This window comes from Myxocyprinus asiaticus, chromosome 4 (assembly GCF_019703515.2).
Source record: "Myxocyprinus asiaticus isolate MX2 ecotype Aquarium Trade chromosome 4, UBuf_Myxa_2, whole genome shotgun sequence".
NCBI classification, from domain to species: domain Eukaryota; kingdom Metazoa; phylum Chordata; class Actinopteri; order Cypriniformes; family Catostomidae; genus Myxocyprinus; species Myxocyprinus asiaticus.
In genome coordinates, this window is record NC_059347.1 from 7,514,289 (window position 1) to 7,537,916 (window position 23,628).

Sequence of the window (23,628 nt, forward strand, 5' to 3'; positions counted from 1 at the left end):
ACATCTTTATAATGATGACAAATGTCCCAAATGCAATTATATATCTAGTATACGGAGATCTAGCCCCACCTGCTGGAAGAGAACAGAGAGAGTCCATGCTTTTGGTTGGCCGTATAGCAGGTTTTTCTGTTTAAAAGAGAAAAAAGCACAGATATCATATTGTTTGTTCTGACAAGTTCATTTTCCCCCATACATTTTCTATACTTTAAAAAGGACTTACTTTATTTGTGAAAATACAGTTTCAATCAAAACAGTTCGGCCATCTACACTGCCTTTAACAGACATCAAGACAACATCTTGCTCTTGTTGTTCCTCTGGATGTGTGATGAAGACCCCGTAGGCAGCCAAAACACAGTGATGGTTTTAATTTAATCAAATTTGTATAACTATTTTCTTAAATAGAGTGAGTGTAGTGTCTTCTCCTTTTTATTTTATTTTTTATTTTATCCCCTTTTCTCCCAATTTGGAATGCCCAATTCCCACTACTTAGTAGGTCCTCGTGGTGGCGCAGTTACTCCAATCCGGGTGGTGGAGGACAAGTCTCAGTTGCATCCGCTTCTGAGACAGTAAATCCGCACATCTTATCACGTGGCTCGCTGTGCATGACACAGCGGAGACTCACTGCACGTGGAGGCTCATGCTACTCTCCGTGATCCACGCACAACTTACCATGTACCCCATTGAGAGGGAGAACCCCTAATCGCGACCACAAGGAGGTTACCCCATGTGACTCTACCCTCCCTAGCAACCGGGCCAATTTGGTTGCTTAGGAGACCTGGCTGGAGTCACTCGACACGCCCTGGATTCGAACTCGTGACTCCAGGGGTGGAAATCAGCGTCAATACTCGATGAGCTACCCAGGCCCACTTTTTGAGCTTCCTTTGACTTTTTTGTTTCCTTTACAGAAATACTGTTTTTAGACATGTTTTGATATGTTTCAAGAAACTTTAATGACAAAACAAAAGAGGACTTTTCTTTGGCTATGTTCAGAATTGCTTACTGCTCAAGTATATATTATAACATAACATATTGCTTGGACACTCCAGTATTTGGTATGTACACTGTGAAGAGTAAGTACATTTAACAGAAAAATACCTAATAGATGACCTACAAAATGTGCACACAATCTCAAGCAATGTATATCTCAATGCAATGTGTGCGACTTACCTCAGAAGCACATTATCTTACCTGAGATATTTTGGCCTCTCATAAACACACTCCCATTGCGGCTCAGTTTCCCTTTAGAGTCAATGACGGATCTTCCGAGACTGAAGATAGACTTCCACTTCTTTGATTTTCCTGAGAATTTTCTTCTAATGTGTAGTGAGAAGGGGAAATATAATGTTTTGAAAAATGGTATAAATATTTAAAGAAAATCAATGTTTACTTTCACATACTGACTTTATTAGAATCTTGTTTTCTAGTTTGATATGTGTGAACAGCCTCTAACTCACCCTATACTTGAAAACAGTGGCGTAGCCAAGGGTGGGCTGAGGAGGGCCTGGGCTACGGTGCAAACGCGTCCACAAAATCTGTGCTGAATGCAAATTCCGATTTTGGGGCCTATTCTGAGCTTTATATATCAGAGGATGCAGCAGACTGCCGCTATCAAGTTCAGTCTGTCGGTACTGTACAGCATCACTCCACTACAGTGATCCAGACACCTGAATCATATCTTAAACATGCCAAAAGTGCACATCTGGATGTATGCCAGGTTGTAATGCTCTTCTCCATCGTTTGATGATTATTTGATGAACTACTGCTGCTATGATTGATAGAAAATGTACATGAACATCTCTTTAAAAAAAAAAAAAAAATCATTTTACCGGCAGCTTTTATCTGGTAGTAATAGAGCAATGTAAATGAGCCAGATTTACATAGGAGCCGTGTTTGTGTGAAAGGAATGACAATGACTTAATTTAAACACTCAAGGCGTGGCACAATTTCAGCACTGATTGCAGCTGCTTAAACTAGATTGATGGACATTAGTGAATAAGACGCAGCTTTTGTGCTGAAATTCTATGTGCAAGAGTGGCAAAACTGTTTAGTAAATTCACATTTTACTTTGTTGGTGTTTAAACATCTAGTACTAGTCAGTGTGTGTACGCTTCTATCTGTACCTGCTGTCAGACAGATCTATGACTGTGTGGTACATTGCTGCAGTGCTGGTGTCTGGTAGGCTGTTCTCTCTCTGTCTCTCTCTCATCACTGGATGGTTGGGACTGAGCGAGCGTGCCTGTGCTTCCTCCAGACTCATGAGCTTCATGGGGCCGCACTGCGTGGTGGCAGGCATGGTAGCATACTTCTCCCCACAGGCCACGCTTGAGACTGCAAAACCATAAAAACCAGTTTGGTGTAGCAGAAGTATACATGTAAGTAAACAATTCACATGACTCATCATTTCTTCTTCAAACAAATACTTAATACATACATACATACATACATATTATGGGGTGGGCAAACAGGAAATAATTACATAAATTCTAAATATCTAGTTGTAAATCTAATATATAATTGTAAATCTGAATATAGTTACAAATTCTGAATATATTGTTAAACTGTAAGTCTGAATATATATACCTACTGTAGTTGCAAATCTGAGTATATAGTTGTAAATCCAAAAATACTTCTATAAATCCTTAATACTGTATATAGTGATAAATCCAAATATATTATTGTAAATCGAAATATATAGTTATGAATTCTGATTATATATGGTAATCATGAATATACAGTTGTAAATTTGAATATATAGTTATAAGTAAGGAAAAACTGATGATGGACCATTGAATTATTGAAAAATAATGCACACCCTGAGGTGGTAGTGCGGCCATGATGTGCAGCAGTGTGCATTATTTTTCAATAATTCAATGGACTGAAGTCAATTATTCCGCTTATACCACGGTTCCCATACTTTAAGACATCGTTCAGGGTTTTATCTCAAAACACTTTCTGGTTTTCGTCCCTAAAATGCTGTTGTGAGTGGAACTAATGTCTTTCGCCACGGATTCAGCATCTTCATTAATTCAGCCCAAGCCTTCATTGCTAGTTCGAAAACGTCACTTTAGAACTAGTAACAGAGACTTGCGCTGATGTAAAGCACTCGCCGGAGTAAGAAGGTAGTGCTTGTTTGTGTGTGTGTATGTATGAGAGAGAGAGAGAAAGAGAGAGACTGAAAGAGATGGCGTATGGGAATACCTCTGTTTGCTGGAGCTCTCGCGAGCACTAACATCACTTCAAATTGCCAAGATGTACACTACCGTTCAAAAGTTTGGGGTCACTTGCCTGAAATGTTTCTCATGATCATAAAAACCTTTTGATCTGAAGGTGTATGCTTAAATGTTTGAAATTAGTTTTGTAGACAAAAATATAATTGTACCAACATATTAATTTAATTACAAAACTAAAATTTTATAAAAAAAAAAAAAAAACTTTTTGAATTAAGAAAAGCAGCCACTAAGTGCCCAACATATAGATGGGAACTCCTTCAATATTGTTTAAAATGCATCCCAGGGTGATACCTCGAGAAATTGGTTGAGAAAATGCCAAGAATACATGTCTGCAAATTTTAGGCAAAGGATGGCCACTTTGAAGATGCTAAAATATAACATAGTTTTTATTTATTTTGGATTTTTTGTCACAACATAATTCCCATATTTCCATTTCTATTATTCTATAGTTGTGATGACTTTACTATTATTCTAAAATGTGAAAATAAATAAATAAATAATAAATAAAAAATAAAGCATGAGTAGGTGACCCTAAACTTTTGAACGGTAGTGTAAGTGTAAGTAGCTAAACAATTGTTTACAACCCCACTTAGTAGCTGGGGTGTGCACTGACATGAAGGCTCTGTTTGTTTCTTGAGCGTGTGTGTATGTGTGTGTTTGAGCGAAACATCGACAGATGTTAAAAGTTTTTTGGATAATATAGAAACTGTTGTGTTGATCAAGTCCCGGGGGTGTGTTTACATCAAGACTCTGTTTTTTGGTCACGACTCGAGTCTCTATGTGTGTGTGTGTGTGTGTGTGTGTGTGTAGGCATATGTATGTGTGTGAGTGTGGAAGCTGGAGAGAGAGCCAGGGTGCGCAAGGGCGCTTTTAAACAGAAATTGAAATAACTAGGATATTATAGACACTGTTTGTCATTGTTTTCTGATTTACTTAACCTATGTCTTTGTTTTAATTGGTTATTTTGCTGTGGTAGCCTGTACAGCTCTATGAAATATCTGAAATAATTTGGCGTAGTGATATAGAACCATTAGGCGGTCAAGACCTGGAACTACTTTGTAGCCGTGCGTTTACTGGAAAATATCTGCACACTTAGAACGTCTGTCAACCAATCAGAATAAAGCATTCAACAAACCCGTAGTATAAATCTAAATAAAAAATTAATAATAAAATAATAAATAATTGTAAATCCCAATATATAAACTAAATATAGAATTTTACATAAGTATATATTGTTATAACTTAAATTATAAATAAGAAAGTATACCTTTATAACTATATATTAGGATTTATCACTACAGTCATGATTTTTGTTATACATACACAAGATTTACAACTATATGTGTATTGGGATTTACAATTATATATTCAGAGTTTATATAATTATGATGATTAACTATTATGTATTAATGCTTATTGTATCAGTACGTGTATCCAAATTAGCAAACAAGTAACATGGTACTTGCTTAAAATGTACCCAAAACTTATAAACATTTCTAATACACACAGGGTAGACATGAAGTTCATATCTACATACTCACACAGTTGCATGTGTGCAGCCATTAACTGCTTTTTGTGAGTAACTGTTGCCTATTGTTTTGCTGTAACATTTTTGGCTATAGATCTCATGTCACTGTATTCCGAACAGAACCCCGCCCCCCAAACCAGAAACTCATTTCCTGACTTTATTGTCACAGTTGTCACGAGAAGCACAGCCAGACATAATATTAAACAAATTTTGTTGTCTTGTTTACATAGTTGTTTACAAATGTTTTATTTTTGCTTATTGCTCAAATGTTGCTTTTTCATAGCTCAGAAATCTTATTGGAATTCTCAATGATGTTTCATATAAGAATCAACTTAGTCTCAGATGTTTCCTAATTTTTATTTTTATTTTTGAAAAAAAAAAAAAATTCATAAAAGAAAATGAGATAATTGTTGACAGAGAATAGAGCTTAATTTCATAGCTATATATAGCTATTTGTAAAGCTATATATATATATATATATATATATATATATATATATATATATATATATATATGTATATATATTGGCATTATATTCATGCTGTTTAGCCAGAGGGGAACTGGCCCCCACAGTGAGCCTGGTTTCTCCCAAGGTTATTTTTCTCCATTAACCAACGTCTTATGGAGTTTAGTGTTCCTTATCACAGTCGCATTCGGCTTGCTCACTGGGGTTCTAAATACAAATATTATTTACTAATTATTTTTATACATAATTTACAATCATATTTTACTCAAACTACACAATGATGACTAAGTCTTTATAGATTTGATGTGAAACAAGTTCATATTAAAATTTCAACGTTTTTAATGCAGATTTTATTATCTCGGCAACTCTGAGCATAGTTTGTGACATAGTTAAGATTCCTTCTTAAACTCTAGAGGATACATGTAAGATTACGGAGGTATTTTTCATATGGAACATCTCAAAAGCAACTTACACAAAAGCTCTCCATTTAATATCATTGCTGTAGGAAATATTAACAAGACATTATTTGCTTTTTTTTTATTCCTACAGAAATTAGTGCTTTTTAAGCCCATCTGGTCATCAAACTCAAAGCATGGGTAAATAGGAATGTGAGAATTAAAGCAGGGGGTGACACTTTTATAAATCTTAATTTATAATCTGTACATATATACATTATGGCCTAATGCTTTAGGAAGCTGGGCTAAAACAAACTTGATCAAATCATCACAAGCTTTGTTAGACTCAAAAGAAGGCTAGATGACTCCCAATTGAACACAAGCTTCCAATTTGTAAACTAATTGCCAATTATGGGCTCTAAAACCTACTATATCCAGTCTTGTGTGGTGTGGTTTTAAGATGTATACCCAGATAGTGTACATTTAAAATACAAACAAACTCCTCTCACCATACAGTTTCTGGTACAAATTTCAAATTGGTTAATGAGGAATGTTGACTAATGTTGATTAAATTCTTGAGATTAAAATGCAACAGGACACCAACAGTATCTTCAGGTTGTGTTTGTATATGTGAATGCAATCTTCATGCATTTTTTTTATTTTTATTGAAAAGCATTTAGCATAAGAAGATGCATGTCTTTTATCTCAACTGTTGTGCTTCAAGATACAGCTTTTACACTGGACATTGGACAATTACCAAACCCAACCTTTCAATTATTTTATGTGATCTTTGTCATATTTTCCTTTACCTTGCATAGTATTGTTCATGGTTTTTAGGAATGAGGGCATGTCACGCAACCTGTCCATGTTGGGATCTGCTTAATTTGGCTAGCTGCTTTCTACTAAGTGACAGATGAATTTGCACCAAAATAGTAGGTATTTGGGAACAATATATCATTGAAAGAAAGATTTTGGAACAATATTACCAAATATATGGGAAGCCATTCTTACTTTTTACCAGCAAAATACTACTTAGTTTGTCTCTGTAACCCTCCTATAGAGAGCAACAGTTTTCAGCCAGTTTTCAGCCATTCCGGGAATCATTTCCCTTTATATATATATATATATATATATATATATATGTATGTATGTATGTATGTATATCATAAAATCTTTCATAAACGAGTTCTAAGCCATAAACCAAACCAACCGCTCTGATGTGAATCACAACAGTATAAACTTTGATTTGAAGCAAAAAAGTATTTGAAAATCGGACAAAGACAATAGTCTTTCATGAGGGAATGAACACCAATCCCAAGCAGCATTGCAAATAATGTAATCAAATTATAAAGATGGAAAAAAAATATATACTGTATAAAGCTGTTGATTTAAAGTTGGTGATTATAAGTATATAAACAATATGTTTCAATTTTATTGAAAAACATTCAGGTATATGCAAATATATCCATGGGTTTCCTGAGCAACCCCTGGCGGCGCCATTATGAAGCAACATAAAATACTACTATAAAGAGCAATCCAGATGGAGAACATCAACCATTAAGTGTTAGTTGGAGTAAAAATTAATTTCAGGCTCAGCTTGTGCAGTTGTTGGCTGTCAAAACAACTCAGAGTAGTTAATGATGTCGACATAACTAACCTCGGGCCATCGTTTCATGTAATCTGCCCAATCAGGTGAGGTACTGTCAAATAAAAACGGTCATCTCGGGCTCTGTATCAGAACTATAGAGCCACATGTTGTTGTTTTTTTAAAATTTTTATAAATGTAACACTTTAATCACATTACCCTCTAAGATATATACTGATGCGAGTGAAAACCTTGAAAACAGGTGAATCATGGAACATAACCGCGTTCAGGAGGCTAGTAGTGTGAGAGTTTAGGGAGACCGAATCAATTGTGTCATTCAGAGTGTGTCACTGAGTGGTCGCTGCAGAGCTCTGTTGGTGCATTTTGTTTGTTGCGATTCTCTGATGGATCATATCCCTTTAGGGTCGTGGGTAGTGTAGTTCTTCACCAGTAATTCCACCATTAAACATGATTTTATCTTTTATTAAGATGAAATGTCACACTGATGGCATCAACAGAGGTATAAACTATTGATTAACAAACTTTGGAGCTCATGGTAGCTCTTTAAAGGTTTTAAAGGTTTGTCTTTAAAGGTTTATAAATCATTGTTAAAAAAAATATTCCCCAATGTAAATAATTATTGGATTTTTACTTCTGCAACCAGACCATTACACTCTATTATTGGACTGTATAGTAAATTCAACATGGGTGACAAAAACACTCTGAATATCTACAATTGCAATGATAACAGAAAACTTTTGCTGCCTCCACAACAATGAATACTATGAGACAATGCCATCTTATTTAGAAATATTAACTGATGACACTTCTATCATTAGAGAAATTACATTACATCTAAATTACATTATTGAACACAAATAAAAGATTTTCAAGATTTGTAATGCTAGCTGTACCTTCTCTGGGCTTGGAGGCCTGAATGTCATGGTTGAAGATCTGCTCAGTGTGGTTGAGAATGAACTCCACAACTGACTGCTGGACTCGCACCTCCAAAAATGCTACATCACCATTGCAGGAGGGCACCTCCACTTCCTTTGATCTGAACCGACGGGAAAAGATAATCAAAGAAGAGCAAGATTTTTTATATTAGATTGCAATTAAGATATTGAATATACTATCCATGTTTGTGAGGATCAATAGCATGTATGAATGATTCTGCTAATATACTTCTAAGGAAAGGGAATTTTGACCAAAATCTGGCTAAAAGGAAGGCGTTCTGAGTTTGTTGCGGTGGTTTGAAACAGCTTGCCGGCGCAAACTGTCAGGAAAACTTTGTTAAACACCTTACTGCCATTAGTCAATGTAATCGGCTGGTGTGACCCAGTGCTCCACTGTGACACCAACATTTTCCAGTAAATTTCTTCACCCAGTCGACATCAGTCAACATGAACACACTGGAGTGCAGAGTTGCCAAGCTGGTGCAAACTCACCTACAGTTGTCAGATTTTTTGCATAGATACATTTTCCGAGACTGCCTTTTTAGGTTAGTCTACAAAAGGAACCAAATACACAAAAATACTCCTGTGCTCATTCACTCTGTTGCTTAATATGCTGCTTCACTGATATGTCTTTGTCTGCAGCCTGTAAGCCATTTACACTTTTGCCCATCTGTACTTAGTATCAATGTCTTTATTAAAAAACAAGTATAAAAACCTTTTTTCATGATCTTAAGTGTATTTTTTCAAAAACTTCATTATAAAATACAATATCAGAGAGTAACTGGTGCATACTATGGCCACATATAGCATGTTAGCGTTAGCATTAGTGAAATGAATGCACTTTACACATTATCTACTGCATATTTCTTACTTTAAATCATCACTGAGTGGTTAAAACAGCTTATTGTTCTGAACTCATGTGGATTCCATTCATAGAATGAGGCATGAAGTCACTCATAATACATTTCAATGTCACATAATTAATACTGTACATGTAGTTGACAGGACAGCAGGCATCTCAAATGCTCCCCTAAATGTCTGCCCCAACAACGTGGGCAGTGTCTGAATGTTCACAAACAGTACACTGCTGCTTGACTGTTTTGACCTTCTTTCTAGCTCACAGCAAATACATGAAGAAGAACTGTGCTGTGAGTTTATCAGAGCCTTCACTGGGAACTCATTGAACTCATTGTCGTACAGTCAAGTCATAATTCTATAATATGTTTTTTTCCAAACACGGATTATGAAATTATATGGGACAGTCAATGTATATTCAGTATTCAATAACTATATATCCTACTTTTTAATTATTAACGTATTACTTATTCATTATTATTTAACACAAATAATAACAATACTGGAAAATAGGTGCATCAAGCATAAAGTAAAACCACTGCAAGACTGACCGAAGGAGGTTTGGAGCCCATACCAGGGCAAGGTTGCGAGCGTGCATGTTGGTCTGGTGGCTAAGAGTAGCCAAATGAGCAAGATGTTTGGTGAGGTATTCCAGAGTTCTACAAAGAAAGAGAAAAATACAGGAATAAAAGTCATCTTTCAAAAAGCAACTTAAAGTGCATTCAAGGTACAGTATACATTTGATCTCTAGGCTGTGTGTGTTCCCTGAGAAGTTATCTTTATTTTAAAAATCAATACACTCCTAATAATAAAAACACAGGAAAACCGTTAAATCTAAAGGAAATGTGTATACTCAGGGCATTTATTTGTATTTTTAAAGAATTTCATTAGAATTTATTAAAATGCATGCTCTATACTTGGAAGCACATGTCCTCAGCAAGAGGTCAAAATGTTAAATTCATAAATATAAATATCAAATGAAAGGTAGGGATCTGTGAGATACCAAACAATACACAAAGTAAACTTTAAATTATATTTTCCGTAAAAAAACTGCCAATCAAATTTGTGTCCTCACTTTGCACCAACTCCGTCAGATTTTTTTTCAGACAATATCATGGTCAGCTATAACTCTGAGTACCTCTTTCCCACTTCCTGCTCATGGTGAATGCAGCAGTAGGACACATGGTCAGGTAAGTTTGATATTTTTTCATATTTGAAACAAACAATGTTTAAGTCTCTGTGGTCACATCTTCAACATGTGAACTCCGTCATTCCCGTTATGAAAATTTCTGTTAGAATTTGTGGGATAAATTTTGGCATTTTAATTTACTTCCCTTACTTGGTTGGTTAGCTGAGACCTATGTCAACAAATATATGCATTTCAAATTAATTTAGTATTCAAAAATAAAAACTCATTTTTTAAACATGTTTTGTCCCTTATCTCAAGAATCGGTGAACTTTTATTTACCTTATTGTTTTTATAATTCACATATTACTAAAACCTGAAATCCAATAAAGATAAACTTACAGAATAAAGCCATAAACTGAAACAAACTCAGTACAATAATATTTGAATGACAGCTGTACCTGAAGTGAGGACCGGGCAGTTCTTTAATGACACTCTTAATGTTTTGGAGCTGTTCCTGTTCCTCTTTGACTGACACTGCATCCTACAGTGTACACAGAAACAGAAGAATATATTTTAATGTTTTTGTGTGACTATGGTCACATGGATCATGTTAAACACAGTGGTGCAAAGACATTGCACATTTTAATAAATTACAACAGGTTCAACGACAGGATTGAAAGGCTGAGCTTGGCAAATTTAATTCGAAAATGCAATTAGACGATTTACTTGTCACCATTTTCCCTTAAACACCCATAGGGCTTTTTAGGAAAGTATGGTTTGATATTCAGCCATGTTTTGTACAGAGGGGGAGAGAGTGAACCATCAAAGGTGTCTATTGTTGTCCAGAAATAAGATTTGAATTTTCATATGATAAACATCAAACAAATATTGCTGATCTGCTCAGCACACACTCGCTAGAGGGACATAATTTTTACAGAGTGTGTGGTCTAAAAAAACGTGTTAAAATTATTCGTACAGCTTTTTGTTTAAATCATTTAAAGAAATGTAATGTCTTATTGCCCTACTTTATATCTGTGTCTGTTTTAGAATGGGCAGAACTCTAGTTCTAATGACACATAGATATAGTTATAAACTTTTTACCTCTTCCAGTAAAAAACCAACAAAACAAAAAAACATTTAAAAGTGTCCAAATAACAGGGCGGTTACTGAGATTAAGCAAGTAGTATTCGGTTGGCCATGTGATCCTCATCATAACAAGGTAGCCCCCATGAAGTGACCCTCCCCATATAGAATAAAAGAGCTTTTACAAGGTTACTGAGGTAATAGTCTTCATCTCATGTGAGTCATCATGATTATTTACACATTTCAAATCTGCTCTTAATTACTTTAGGAGTAATACCTTTTTAATTAAGGGGGTACAAAATGAGTGCACCTAAGTGCACCTTTAAGACTGGGAAGTGTTGCATCTTTTAAAGGGAAACAGATAGCGTGAATAAGAAGCTGGTGAATAATGCTTCATTCCAAACAAAGTCGGAGGTGGGAATACCCAAGTTAATATTTTCCACTTCCAACCTCAGTGCCTTCCAATCAGTCACACATATAGCCAGCTAGCTCGCATCTGGAAGACTGTGCATTTTACATGTGTACATGTGACCGTTGTGTGACATAATGTCAGTGTTGGGGAGCAGCTAACTACATGTAGCGACGTTACTAACTTAACTACATTTTTCAGTAGCTGCTTGACAGTAGTTCAGCTGCTTTTAAAACAGCGTAGCTTTTCCAGCAGCAAGCAACTTTTTCCAGCAAGTAGTGGTGTAGCACAACCAAACACTACGTTATGTTGGTTAGATTATAACTAATAGCTGTCTTTATTGCAAAGAAGCCAACCTTCTACATAGAAAACATATGATGAACTTGAAGCATATTCTGGCTGCCTGTTGCTCAGAATCAGGCAGCCTCTTTCTTCTTCTTTTGTAAGGACGACAGATAACAAACTAAAATAGCGCATTACCGCCATCTACTGGCAGGTTCTTACGGCTCACTAGGATAAAAAGAGACTGTCTGATGGTTATGTAGAGCGACCAACCACAGTTTGTTTCCTTTTACAAAACGTACAGAGGTGGGAAAATCTGAAAATGATAAAAGAACACCAAGAATGTTTCAGACACTTTGTTATTAATAGACAACACAACAGCATATTCACAATGGCGGCCATAAGTTTGGAATAATGTACAGATTTTGCTGTTTCAGAAAGAAATTGGTACTTTAATCCACCAAAGTGGCATTCAACTGATCACAAAGTATAGTCAGGACATTACCAATGTAAAAAACAGCACCATCACTATTTGAAAAAAGTCATTTTTTATCAAATCTAGACAGGCCCCATTTCCAGCAGCCATCACTCCAACACCTTATCCTTGAGTAATCATGCTAAATTGCTTATTTGGTACTAGAAAATCACTTGCCATTATATAAAACAAAGTTGAAAGCTATTTGTTTCATTAAATGAAGCTTAACATTGTCTTTGTGTTTGTTTTTGAGTTGCCACAGTATGCAATAGACTGGCATGTCTTAAGGTCAATATTAGGTTAAAAAAAAAAAAAAAAAAAAAAAGAAACATCTTTCTCTAGACACTTGTCAGTCAATCATTGTTTTGAGGAATGAAGGCTATACAATGCTTGAAATTGCCAAAAAACTGAAGATTTCATACAATGTGTACACTACAGTCTTCAAAGACAAAGGACAACTGGCTCTAACAAGGACAGAAAGAGATGTGGAAGGCCAGATGTACAACTAAACAAGAGGTTAAGTACATCAGAGTTTCTAGTTTTAGAAATAGACGCCTCACATGTCCTCAGCTGACAGCTTCATTGAATTCTACCCGCTCAACACCATTTTCATGTACAACAGTAAAGAGAAGATTCAGGGGTCCAGACCTTATGGGAAGAACTGCAAAGAAAAAGCCACTTTTGAAACTTTTTGAAGAGTGGGCAAAGAAACACTGACATTGGACAACAGATAATTGGAAAAGAGTGTTATGGATCTTAACCCCATTGAGTTTTTGTGGAATCAGCTAGACTGTAAGGTGCGTGAGAAGTGCCGGACAAGACAGCCACATCTATGGCAAGTGCTACAGGAAGCGTGGGGTGAAATGTCACCTGAGTATCTGGACAAACTGACAGCTAGAATGCCAAGGATCAGCAAAGCTGTCAATGCTGCACATGGAGGATTTTTTGATGAAAACTCTTTGAAGTAATTTAAGAAGTTCTGAACATTTTTTTCAAATTGTAATAGTATTTTTTAACTTTATTAATATCCTGATTATACATTGTGATCAGCTGAATGCCACTTTGGTGATTTCTTTCCATAATAGCAAAATCTGTACATTATTCAAAATTTATTTGCCACCAGTGTACAATCCACAGTCTTCAAGAAGCTAGCTCACTGGCTATCTAGTAGCTATTTCATGAGCAAAATAGGTGAAAACATAGGCATTGATTGATACAAAAACAACTATTCTTAATTTACTCTTGTATATTTATTGTACTGCATGCTCACACGTTTCGTGTGAGGTAGTTCAGTAGTAAAGGGACAGTTCACCCAAAAATGAAAATTCTCTCATAATTTACCCTCATGCCATTCCAGATGTGTATGACTTCTTTCTTGAGCAGAACACAAAGATTTTTAAAAGAATATTTAAGCTCTGTTGGTCCATGCAATGCAAGTAAATGGTGACCAGAACCGCTGAGGACGGTGTTGATCGATTTAGCCCAACTTCACAAGTCAGATTTCCGACTACGAGTGGCGGAGGAGGGAAAATTTTTTATTTCGGAGTTGTCTGGAACACAGCATAAGAAGCTGGATTCAGAGTGACCTTGGCACATGATTCTTCAAACACTACCCTTGACATTCAGAAGTGCTTAACCAAAGTCTTTCTAGCAAGTCAGTCCACTGTCAGCCATCTTTGGAACACTCTCGGGAGGCTATTTCCACTCATGCCAGTGCAGCTCCTAACTACTTGAATGTGGAAAGACCAAAATCTCAAAAACAGTTGGTCAAGATTACGATCAAAGAACATATTTCAATTTAGCAGTCAAATCTGACAATGCCGGTATCTTATATTGAATAATGCTTATTGGTCACTGACAAATAAGGTTGTTCGAGGTGTTAAAAATAAGAATCTTTTAAAAATCTAGTTTAAGTTCATAGAAATTTAATCTTTGTGTCTAATTTTGTTTCATAAATGTTTGAAAACCCTTTATAGCATTTTCTATAATTCTTTTTTAAAACTTTAAAAATGTAATGTGGTGTAACCATGAAGTATTATAATACTTTGCACCTAGAATACATGAGTATAAACAGCTTAATCATTAATTTCAAAAAAGCTTTTTTAAAATTTTATATATATATATATATATATATATATATATATATATATATTATGAATTTTGAGTCAAAAATATCAAGACGTTTTCTCAAGGTTACACCACATGACTTGCACAAAATGTGCCTTTTATAAACATGTCAAAATAAATATCAGAGCTTTATTGAAAAAGTTCACGCTCAGTCTTGAGGGTCTCAAGGTGGCTGCACTGTTTTATGGTTTTTATGGTGAACATAAACAACAAAAATGGCTACCTACAAGCTGGTTGCACCACATGATTTTGATTTGGTGGATGAGAGCATTTTAAAAAATGAATTATATTTTAAAACACAATTGTTTCACTGCTTATTTTTTTAAGAAATAACAATAAAATATTATTCTGCAGTAGTCATACCAACATTTCTTTTTTCAAGAATTTCAGCTTTTAATGAGACTTTTACTTTTTTTTTTTATTTATTTTTTTTTTTTACTGTTTCTGGACACCACATTTTTTACTTTAAGCCCCAGAAAAAATATCAATATGACTTCAAACTCAGAAATTGAAAATATGCTCATCATAGAAGTTGTATTCAAGTAAATGTTTTGCATTTTTTTAATGTATTTTTAATTAAATAGATATGGACAAAAAATGAGCGTCATATCATTGACCCTTACACGTGGCCATTATAGGTAGACGATATATCGGTTTTACCCATTAATCGTGCCGATAGTCGCTTTTTAGAACTATTGGTTATCGGCAAAAATCTATACCGATAGTTGAAGACAATCAAGATAATTTTTTTTTGTATAATCCTCATTATGTTAATTCCTCATCAATAAACCTAATCTGGTGAAATATATAAAAAAAAAAACGATGTCTACAAAAACTAGACAAAATTGTTCATCTGTTAAATATAAAGGCTATAAAAGCTTCTTACATGCAGAGCATTGTGATGCAGGCAATTTTCTTTCATTTCAAAATATGAGTCCCCGTTGTATTTCAGGCTTGTTTATTGTTAAAAGTTCTGCATTATGCACCAAATCTTAATTTTTCTGGTTTATATTGGGATTTTGGTTGCACTATATTTACTGCTTTTGGGACTGTATTCATTTTGTAGCCTCAATGTCTTTGCCCTTCATTGTTCGGAAAGACTAAGGAATTTTTTATACTTCTATTGGCTAAGTCAATAGTCAGGATCAGTTTTTTTTTAAATGGTCGATTAATCGGTTATCTGCCTTTTCCTGCACCTTTAGTTATCGGTCTCGGCAAAATCCACTATTGGTCAACCTTTAGTGGCCATAATATGCACCTTCTGTTATTGTATTTTGTGATTTATTTTGTGGAAAGAATCCACGTTATGATCATGAAAAAGGTTTGCTCACACATGCATTTTTTCTACTCTAATAACAGAAATTTAAGGGAAGTTTGGGCTGTTTCTATGAAGGTTGCTTAAACTGTGGTGTAAAAAGTTGTTCTACACACAAAAGCCTTTTATAGGAGAAACCCTGAAAATTGTTTTAGTTAAATGTACTGTACATGCTGTAACTATACACTTGTCATAGCAATATCTTATCTTTTGTTCTCTTCTTTTTAAAGAAAGACCAAACATTTCCTCTAACTGTTCTCTTGGCCATTTCTGAAAGTCCGCGAAACTTGCATTACCTTCAGTAGCGTTAGTTTCATGTGAACAATAGGAAGGGCAAGTCAAGCCTTCATCACTAAACTTCGACATACCTGCTGCCGTATTTATTTATTTTTTCTTTCAGAAAACCGGCGCCTTTTTGCAGTAGAGAAAGAGCTTGCGCGCTCATGGTTGCCAAATTGCGCAACTAAAGCGTCACTCTGGCAGATTATTTCACCTATTGAAATCTGGCAACCCCGTACTTGTCGAAATCTAATTCTGAGCGGCTAATTGCCATTATCTGTTATTTATCAAACACAGAGAATTAAATATTTACTTGCATGATTAGTTCTAAGTAATACATGACACAAATAATCTAAAGAGGATGGTAAGGGGGATGGTGGTTTAACAATGGGGATGGTTTGGTATTTCTTGCAACAAGGGGTATGGCATTCCCTACCATCCCCCCTCAACTCGAGCCCTGATTGTGCTGCTTTACATCAGATTACGCTAAAAAACAAAATTTTCCAGGCTTATATAACTAATGCACATGCGCGTTCTTGAGTTGATTGACAGGCAATGACTGTATCTAAAAGGTGATTGGCTCTTTCACCTGTAAAAGCTAATTTATACTTACTGGGCAAACAGGCTTCACTTAGTTCGCCTACAAATGATGACGAAATGCAGTGACGTTTTTGTTCTGCCAAGGTGTTTGTTTGGTGAGATTTCTCCTGTTCGATTACATCTCTGAAATTCTTGATCCAAGAGAACTCAGCTGGTCGAAGAGCATTGATGATTGGTTAAAACTATTCGTGGGTGTGGTTTGGACATGACACTTTTTATTTTAAATCGTGCCAGCTGAGGAGTTATTACCTAGGATACTGTCGTTAAAATGGATTATTTTGAAGCCTGTCTCTCAGAGATTTTGTGGAAGTATACTTTTTTACATGATTTGCAACACAAACTCTACAAAGACAGCATGGCCACGACAAATGAGTGGAGAGAGATTGGAGTTTTTAAAAGTGAAAAGGGCCGTGACAAGTTTAATAAAGCAAATAACGTTAAATGTTAACAGTACGTTAAATACGTGACATCACCCTAAACAAATTAATTTTAAAATGTTGTCACGTAGTATAAACGCCGGCTTCGTTCGCCTAGAGTGCTTTAGTTCATCCAGGAGAAAAAAAGTTTGGCTTCTTCCAAAGTATAAACCAGGGTTAAGGCTGGACTTCCTTTCTACATCCGCTGACCATTGGGCATTTCGAGCTCCTTGGTTTGGTGTTCCAATTTCTCCCATTCATTTTAATAGAAGTAGCTCATCTCTACTAAATAGTCTCTGGCTTAACCCACAGCTAGTCGTTAAAGTGGGTCCTCACAATCTGCCAGAACAGTTTTGAGCTCGGATGCTCCCAGGTATACGGAGGGTGGTGGTTTATGGGCATAGAAGCCATTTCAGCCCTCATTTTATGAGATATAAAACTCATTCTGCTGTGTCTCCTGGCAGTATTGCGTAATAAAATGATGCACAATTGCTCCAGTACCACAAGTCTCTCCAAAACAAGGAGGTAATTTAGGTGCTCCATCATGAAAAGGCGGGCTCCCTCAAAATAATGCGCATGACGAAATGGATGAGAACGCGTAATGATTCACATTTTATTCAGTCAAACTTTTAGAAATGTGTTTAAAAAAAGGCAAAACATTTAAACCAAAACTTTGCTTACAGGCAGGGGTGGAGCTAAGGGATGGCTAGGGGTGGCCGTGGCCACCATGGACTGAAGACTGGCCACCCCACCGTTTTGGTAATTTTTTGTCTTGGGCACAATTTAGTTAGAATAAAGTCGTAGCACTATGAGATTAAAGTTGGAATATTTTGAGAATAAAGTCAAAATTACGAGAAACAGCACGTCATTATCACAACGATAGAACACCAAGCCAGCAGCTTCATCAATACAAGAAATGTATGTTGATGATTTATTTAAAATTGTACTTACTACATCACATTTCCTATGACCATCGTTATCTATGTATCACGTAAAAACGCTTGTAAAGTAACTAGAGCTATGAACCGTTCTTATGTCCATTAAGTGCAACACGTAACCTATTGTTCTCGCATCTTTTACAGTTTATCAGATACAAAGGGACATTTAATAAATATTAATGTATTTTGATAATTGGAAAGCCATTGTACATGGTTTCAGAGGATAAAAAAGCATTGAAAATCGCATTTAAATCACTCTATGACCTCGCAGTCTGTGCATGCGATGTGATAGGTCTTAATTAGGTCTAAAGATGGATCTAAATTGACATGACACATAATACAGTATAACGTTTTATTGTCCTACTTTGATAAGCATAACTGTAATGGCAATAAAAAGATATGTTCATATTGAACAGATTTGCTTATTATACATATGTGAGTAATGTGACCCTGCAGTTTAAAACTCAAATAGGCCAAAATAAATAATTAATATAAAGTTAACAAAGGAGATTAAAGTGAGAGTGTGTAATGAGCGATTCACTCTCTCTCTCTCTCTCTCTCTCTCTCTCTCTCTCTCTTCCTCCTCCTCTTCTTCCTCCCTCCAATGGATGATTCAAATAGCCCTAGTCCGTTTTCATGGCAGTCACAAATTGCATGCTGCATAATGGCAGTAAGGCTACAAGTGCACAGTACGGCTGAGCGATATGCAAGAAATATATTCATGAAATTTGTATAAAAATATAGCGATATCCGATTACATTGTCAACCCCCCCGGGCCGAGGGATCGGTGAATATTCTTGCTTTATTGATTTACTTAGATTGATATTGATAATGAACATGCGTGTTCCACGAGACATGCTCCCACAGCATACTTCTGAACAAACAACACATCAACGTCTTTTCTGTTGTCTGTTCTTCAAAATATAATAACGTGTGTGTCTTTGTGTCTACAGTTCAGCTTAGGTCCGTCATTTTAATCCTGTTCTTTTTAAATCTGTTCAGGACCCAGCCAAGAAACAAAATTTTAGGCTACATGACTGCGTGCATTTATGTTATAAAATTTTTTTTGTGTCACTTTCATTAATCTCTATGAAGTTGAGAATGAATAAATTTGAAACCCTATCTTACTAAAGCCATCAATATTTCCGTAATTGAATTCTGTAATAGTTAATGAATTTTGGCGTTTCGACAAGGTTACAAACAACTTCCATGTTTGTCAGTATTTCCACCTTATTTTCATTTTAAGAAGACAAACTCCTGGACATATTTTGACCAAAGTTTCAGCATCTTTGGACCGGACAGCTCCCGTAACGAAGCACTTCCGTTCTACTGTATAATGAGTGATCTACATGCTAGTTTGAGAGACAGACGTTACTCCATCATAAAATAACAAGCGACATTCAATAAGATGATCGTAAATGCTTAAGTTGCAATGTTATTGGGAAAGCCAGCCATTGTCATTCCTTTCTGCACAAAGACGCCTCCTTTCTATGTAAATTAGGCTCGTTGTAGATTGCACTTCATTCACAAAAACTGCCTGCTGCAGTTTCGATCACACTATTGCCGCAAATAAAAGTAGGAGGTAAAATGAATTTTATTTAAAATAGATGTTTGTGAACATTTGTAAACCATCATATCAGCAGTAATTCATCAAAAACTGATCAAATGACGGAGAAGAGCATTATAGCCTATATCCAGATACGATGTGTAGTCAAGCACACTTTTTCGGCATGTTTAAGAGATGATTTAGATGTCTGGATCACAGTGAAGATATACAGTCTTGGCAAGGTGTGTCAAATGCGGTGGTCTGCGGCATCCCCACTGTATAGCGCTCAGAATCAGCCCGCAAAATTGCAATTGCAAATTGCATTCTGCACGTTTGCACTGTTGGCTGATCTGCATAATTCCTTTAGTGAATGGGGTGCTAAACCAGTGCAGAGAGCACGTGCTGGTAAGTAGTGCATTTACCTGGCTCATTTCATTCTTAGTGAGGTTTTTTACAATCATTTACGATCATCTTCTTAACTTTTCCCAAACTAGCATGTAGATTACTTGTTATAAAGTAGAGCGTAAGTGCTTCGTTACGGGAGCTGTCCGGTCCAAAGGTGCTGAAACTTCATCTTCTCAAAATGAAAATTATGTGGACATACTGACAAACATGGAAGTTGTTTGTAACCTTGTCAAGGCACCAAAATGTATTAACTATTACATAATTTAATTACAGAAATAATGATGACTTGAGTAAGACGGGGTTTCAAATGTATTAATTCTCAACTTCATAGAGATTAATGAAAGTGACGCAAAAAAAAAAAAAAAAAAAAAAAAATGCATGTAACATGAATGCACGCAACCACGTAGCCTAAAGTTTTGTTTCTTTGGCTGGGACCTGAACAGATGCACAAAGAACAGGGTTAAAATTACAGATATCAGTAGGCTACTGATCTATAAACCTATCTAAATATGAACAGATCATCTAACCAGATAGAGATACAGATTCTAGGCACTGTGTTGCCTTACTGACATTATGCAGCATGCAATTTGTGACTGCCATGTAAACAGATTAGGACTATCTGAACCATCCATTGGAAGAAGGAAGAGAGAGAGAGAGAATCACTCATTGCACACTCTCACTCTAATCTCCTTTGTTAACTATATTTTTTTAACTATGATTATTTATTTTGGCCAGTTGATTTGAGTTTTAAACTGCATGGTCACATTACTCACATATGTCTTCTAAGCAATGTTGGGTAATGTTACTTTTAAAAGTAACTCTTTAGAATATTATGTTACTCCTTAAAAAAGTAACTTAATTAATTAAAAATATATTTTGTTATGGAAAGTAAAGCGTTACTTTAATGTTGCGTTACTTTTTTCTCACAGCCACTTTCTCTTCTGCTATGCTGTGCATTCCATACAAATAAGCCATGCATTCCATACAAGAGACATTACAGGCCATGCAAGCTACTGTACAACACTCATGTCAAAACAACATAGTAAACAAACAGATATTTAGAAAGTAGGTCTTCACGTCATATTTATAATAAAGAATCAATAACATCATGAATATGCATGATTAATTTTTCCATCAACATGGCAGCCAATATGAATAATGAAGAATAAAAGTCCAACACTTGAACCTGCATCATATATGTCATCATGTGCTGTGCCCATCGACAATGTCAGAGTCAACTTAAGATGTTCTTCAGAAGTCAGGATAAAATTCAGTGGGGAATGCCAGTCTAACATGTTCAGGGAATAAGTCTGATAAATAAATAAATATTTTTCACTTAAGTCATCTCAGTGCACGCTTGTTTTGAGTTGATCCACGGTGAGTACAGACGCCACAAGGTGCATTTTGATACAACTTGAATGGAATCGTTTTTAATGCTACCAAAATGTCATAAAAATGGTTTGTTTCATGAATCAAATTACTTGTTTATTATAAAACAAAAATGTGGAATATTTTTAGAAACTAAGACATTTTCTCTGCATACACAATCGATGTAGAACGTTGATTGGAGTCACTGATCCAGAGTCAGCTTTTCTCATCCCATTTTCCCAGTTACGGAGAGCTGTAAAACGGAGCAGTTCAGCTGCATACGTCAGTGAATTAAGCGAGTATTTCACCCTGTGTATGATAAAGTGGCCAGTGGAAGACTAGTCTTATAATCCCTCTGCCTAAACGCCTCTACTGATTTTTTTAATGCAGTGTGTATTAACACATGAATCAACCGCATTTCACTCAACCAAATGTTGACCTCATATTACTCTATAACACGAAATGCGCATGCACGTTAGCGAGTTGATTGACAGGCGATGTCTGTATCTAAAAGGTGATTGGCTCTTTTACCTGCAAGGTGGGACTTCCTTTCTACATCCATTGACTGTTGGGTGCTAGAGCTTCTTGGTTGGGCATTCCAATTTATCTCATTCATTTAAAAAGAAGTGACTCATCTCTGCTAACTAGTCTCTGGCCTCAAACTCTATAGAGCTACAATGACAATCATGCACTACGTCTCCTCCCCGAAGTTTGCACACTGTTACTCCTGATTTCTCGCAATACAGGGACAGTAGAGGTGTACAAAAGCAAAGCGTTACTGTATTTAAAAAGTGACTCAGATATTATGGTCTAGGGCCTGGGTAGCTCAGTGAGTATTGATGCTCACTGTTCGAGTTCGAATCCAGGGCATTCTGAGTGAATCCAGCCAGGTCTCCTAAGCAACCAAATTGGCCTGGTTGCTAGGGAGGGTAGAGTCACATGGGGTAACCTCCTCGTGGTCGCGATTAGGGGTTCTCGCTCTCAATGGGGCGCATGGTAAATTATGCGTGGATCGCGGAGAGTAGCATGAGCCTCCAGTGCTGTGAGTGTCCGCGGTGTCATACACAGCGAGCCACGTGATAAGATGCGTGGATTGACTGTCTCAGAAGCAGAGGCAACTGGGTCTTGTCCTCCGCCACCCGGATTGAGGTGAGTAACCACGCCACCACGAGGACCTACTAAGTAGTGGGAATTGGGCATTGCAAATTGGGAGAAAAGGGGATAAAATATATATATATATAGAGAGAGAGAGAGAGAGAGAGAGAGAGATATTATGGTCTAAAATAAAAAATATTGTGTTACTTTACTCGTTACTCGAAAAAGTAATATGATTACGTAATGCGCATTACTTTTATCACGTTACCCCCAACACTGCTTCTAAGTAATTCTGCTTAATAAGAACATATCATCTGTCTATTGCCATTACAATTAGACTTATCAAGAAAGCCAAAAAAACGTTATACTGCATTATGTGTCATATAAATTTTGATCTATATTTAGACCTAATTAAGACCTATCATGTCGCATGCACAGACTGCGGAGATTGCCTTGTGATTTCAATGCGAATTTTTCAGCACTTTTTTTATCCTCTGAAACCGTGTACAATGGCTTTCCGATTATCAAAATATATTAATCTAATTTATTAAATGTCCCTTTGGATCTGATCAGCTGTGAAAGATGCGAGAACAATAGGTTACGTGTTGCACTTAATGGACTTAAGAGCGGTTCATAGCACTAGTTACTTTACTAGCATTTTTACGTGCTACTTAGATGATGCTTTTAGGAAACGTGATGTAGTAAGTACAATTTAAGTGCTACTAACGTTCAACTTAGAGCTTCGGAAAAACCCAGCCCAAGTATCACCCACTCCGGGCGGGACTGCGCGAACATCAGTCTGATGCTTTCACCTGCATAAATTCAATTCCTACATAACCGCTGCAGTGTCCGGATCCCAATAATAACTTCGTACTGATGTGCCAAAAGATGAAAAAGGATTTCTTTGTTGCTAAATCCTAAACTAAAGGGATTTAACTAAATCATCCACATCCATTTCTTGCATTGATGAAGCTGCAGTAGTTCTACTGTTGTGATAATGACGCATTGTTTCTCGTAATTTTGACTTTATTCTCAAAATATTATGACTTTAATGTAATCATTTTGACTTTATTCTCAAAATATTATGAATTTATTCTCGAAATCTTAGATTTATTTTTCCCCATGGCACTAAAATGCCGTCGTACA

General features: G+C 36.0%; 1 protein-coding gene across 2 annotated transcripts in view; it reads right to left on the reverse strand.

The window, feature by feature from the left end:
- LOC127435458 (rho GTPase-activating protein 31-like) overlaps positions 1-23,628 on the reverse strand; it is a 43,031-nt gene that overhangs the window by 9,089 nt on the left and 10,314 nt on the right. The window contains exons 6-11 of one of the 2 annotated variants that reach the window (XM_051688977.1): positions 10,603-10,685; positions 9,567-9,674; positions 8,119-8,261; positions 2,121-2,328; positions 1,189-1,313; positions 70-126 (exon numbers count right to left, since the gene is read on the reverse strand). In XM_051688977.1, coding sequence (XP_051544937.1) covers positions 70-126; positions 1,189-1,313; positions 2,121-2,328; positions 8,119-8,261; positions 9,567-9,674; positions 10,603-10,685 — 724 coding nt within the window. The remainder of the gene's footprint in view (positions 1-69; positions 127-1,188; positions 1,314-2,120; positions 2,329-8,118; positions 8,262-9,566; positions 9,675-10,602; positions 10,686-23,628) is intronic. The other variant, XM_051688988.1, reaches the window with a different exon arrangement.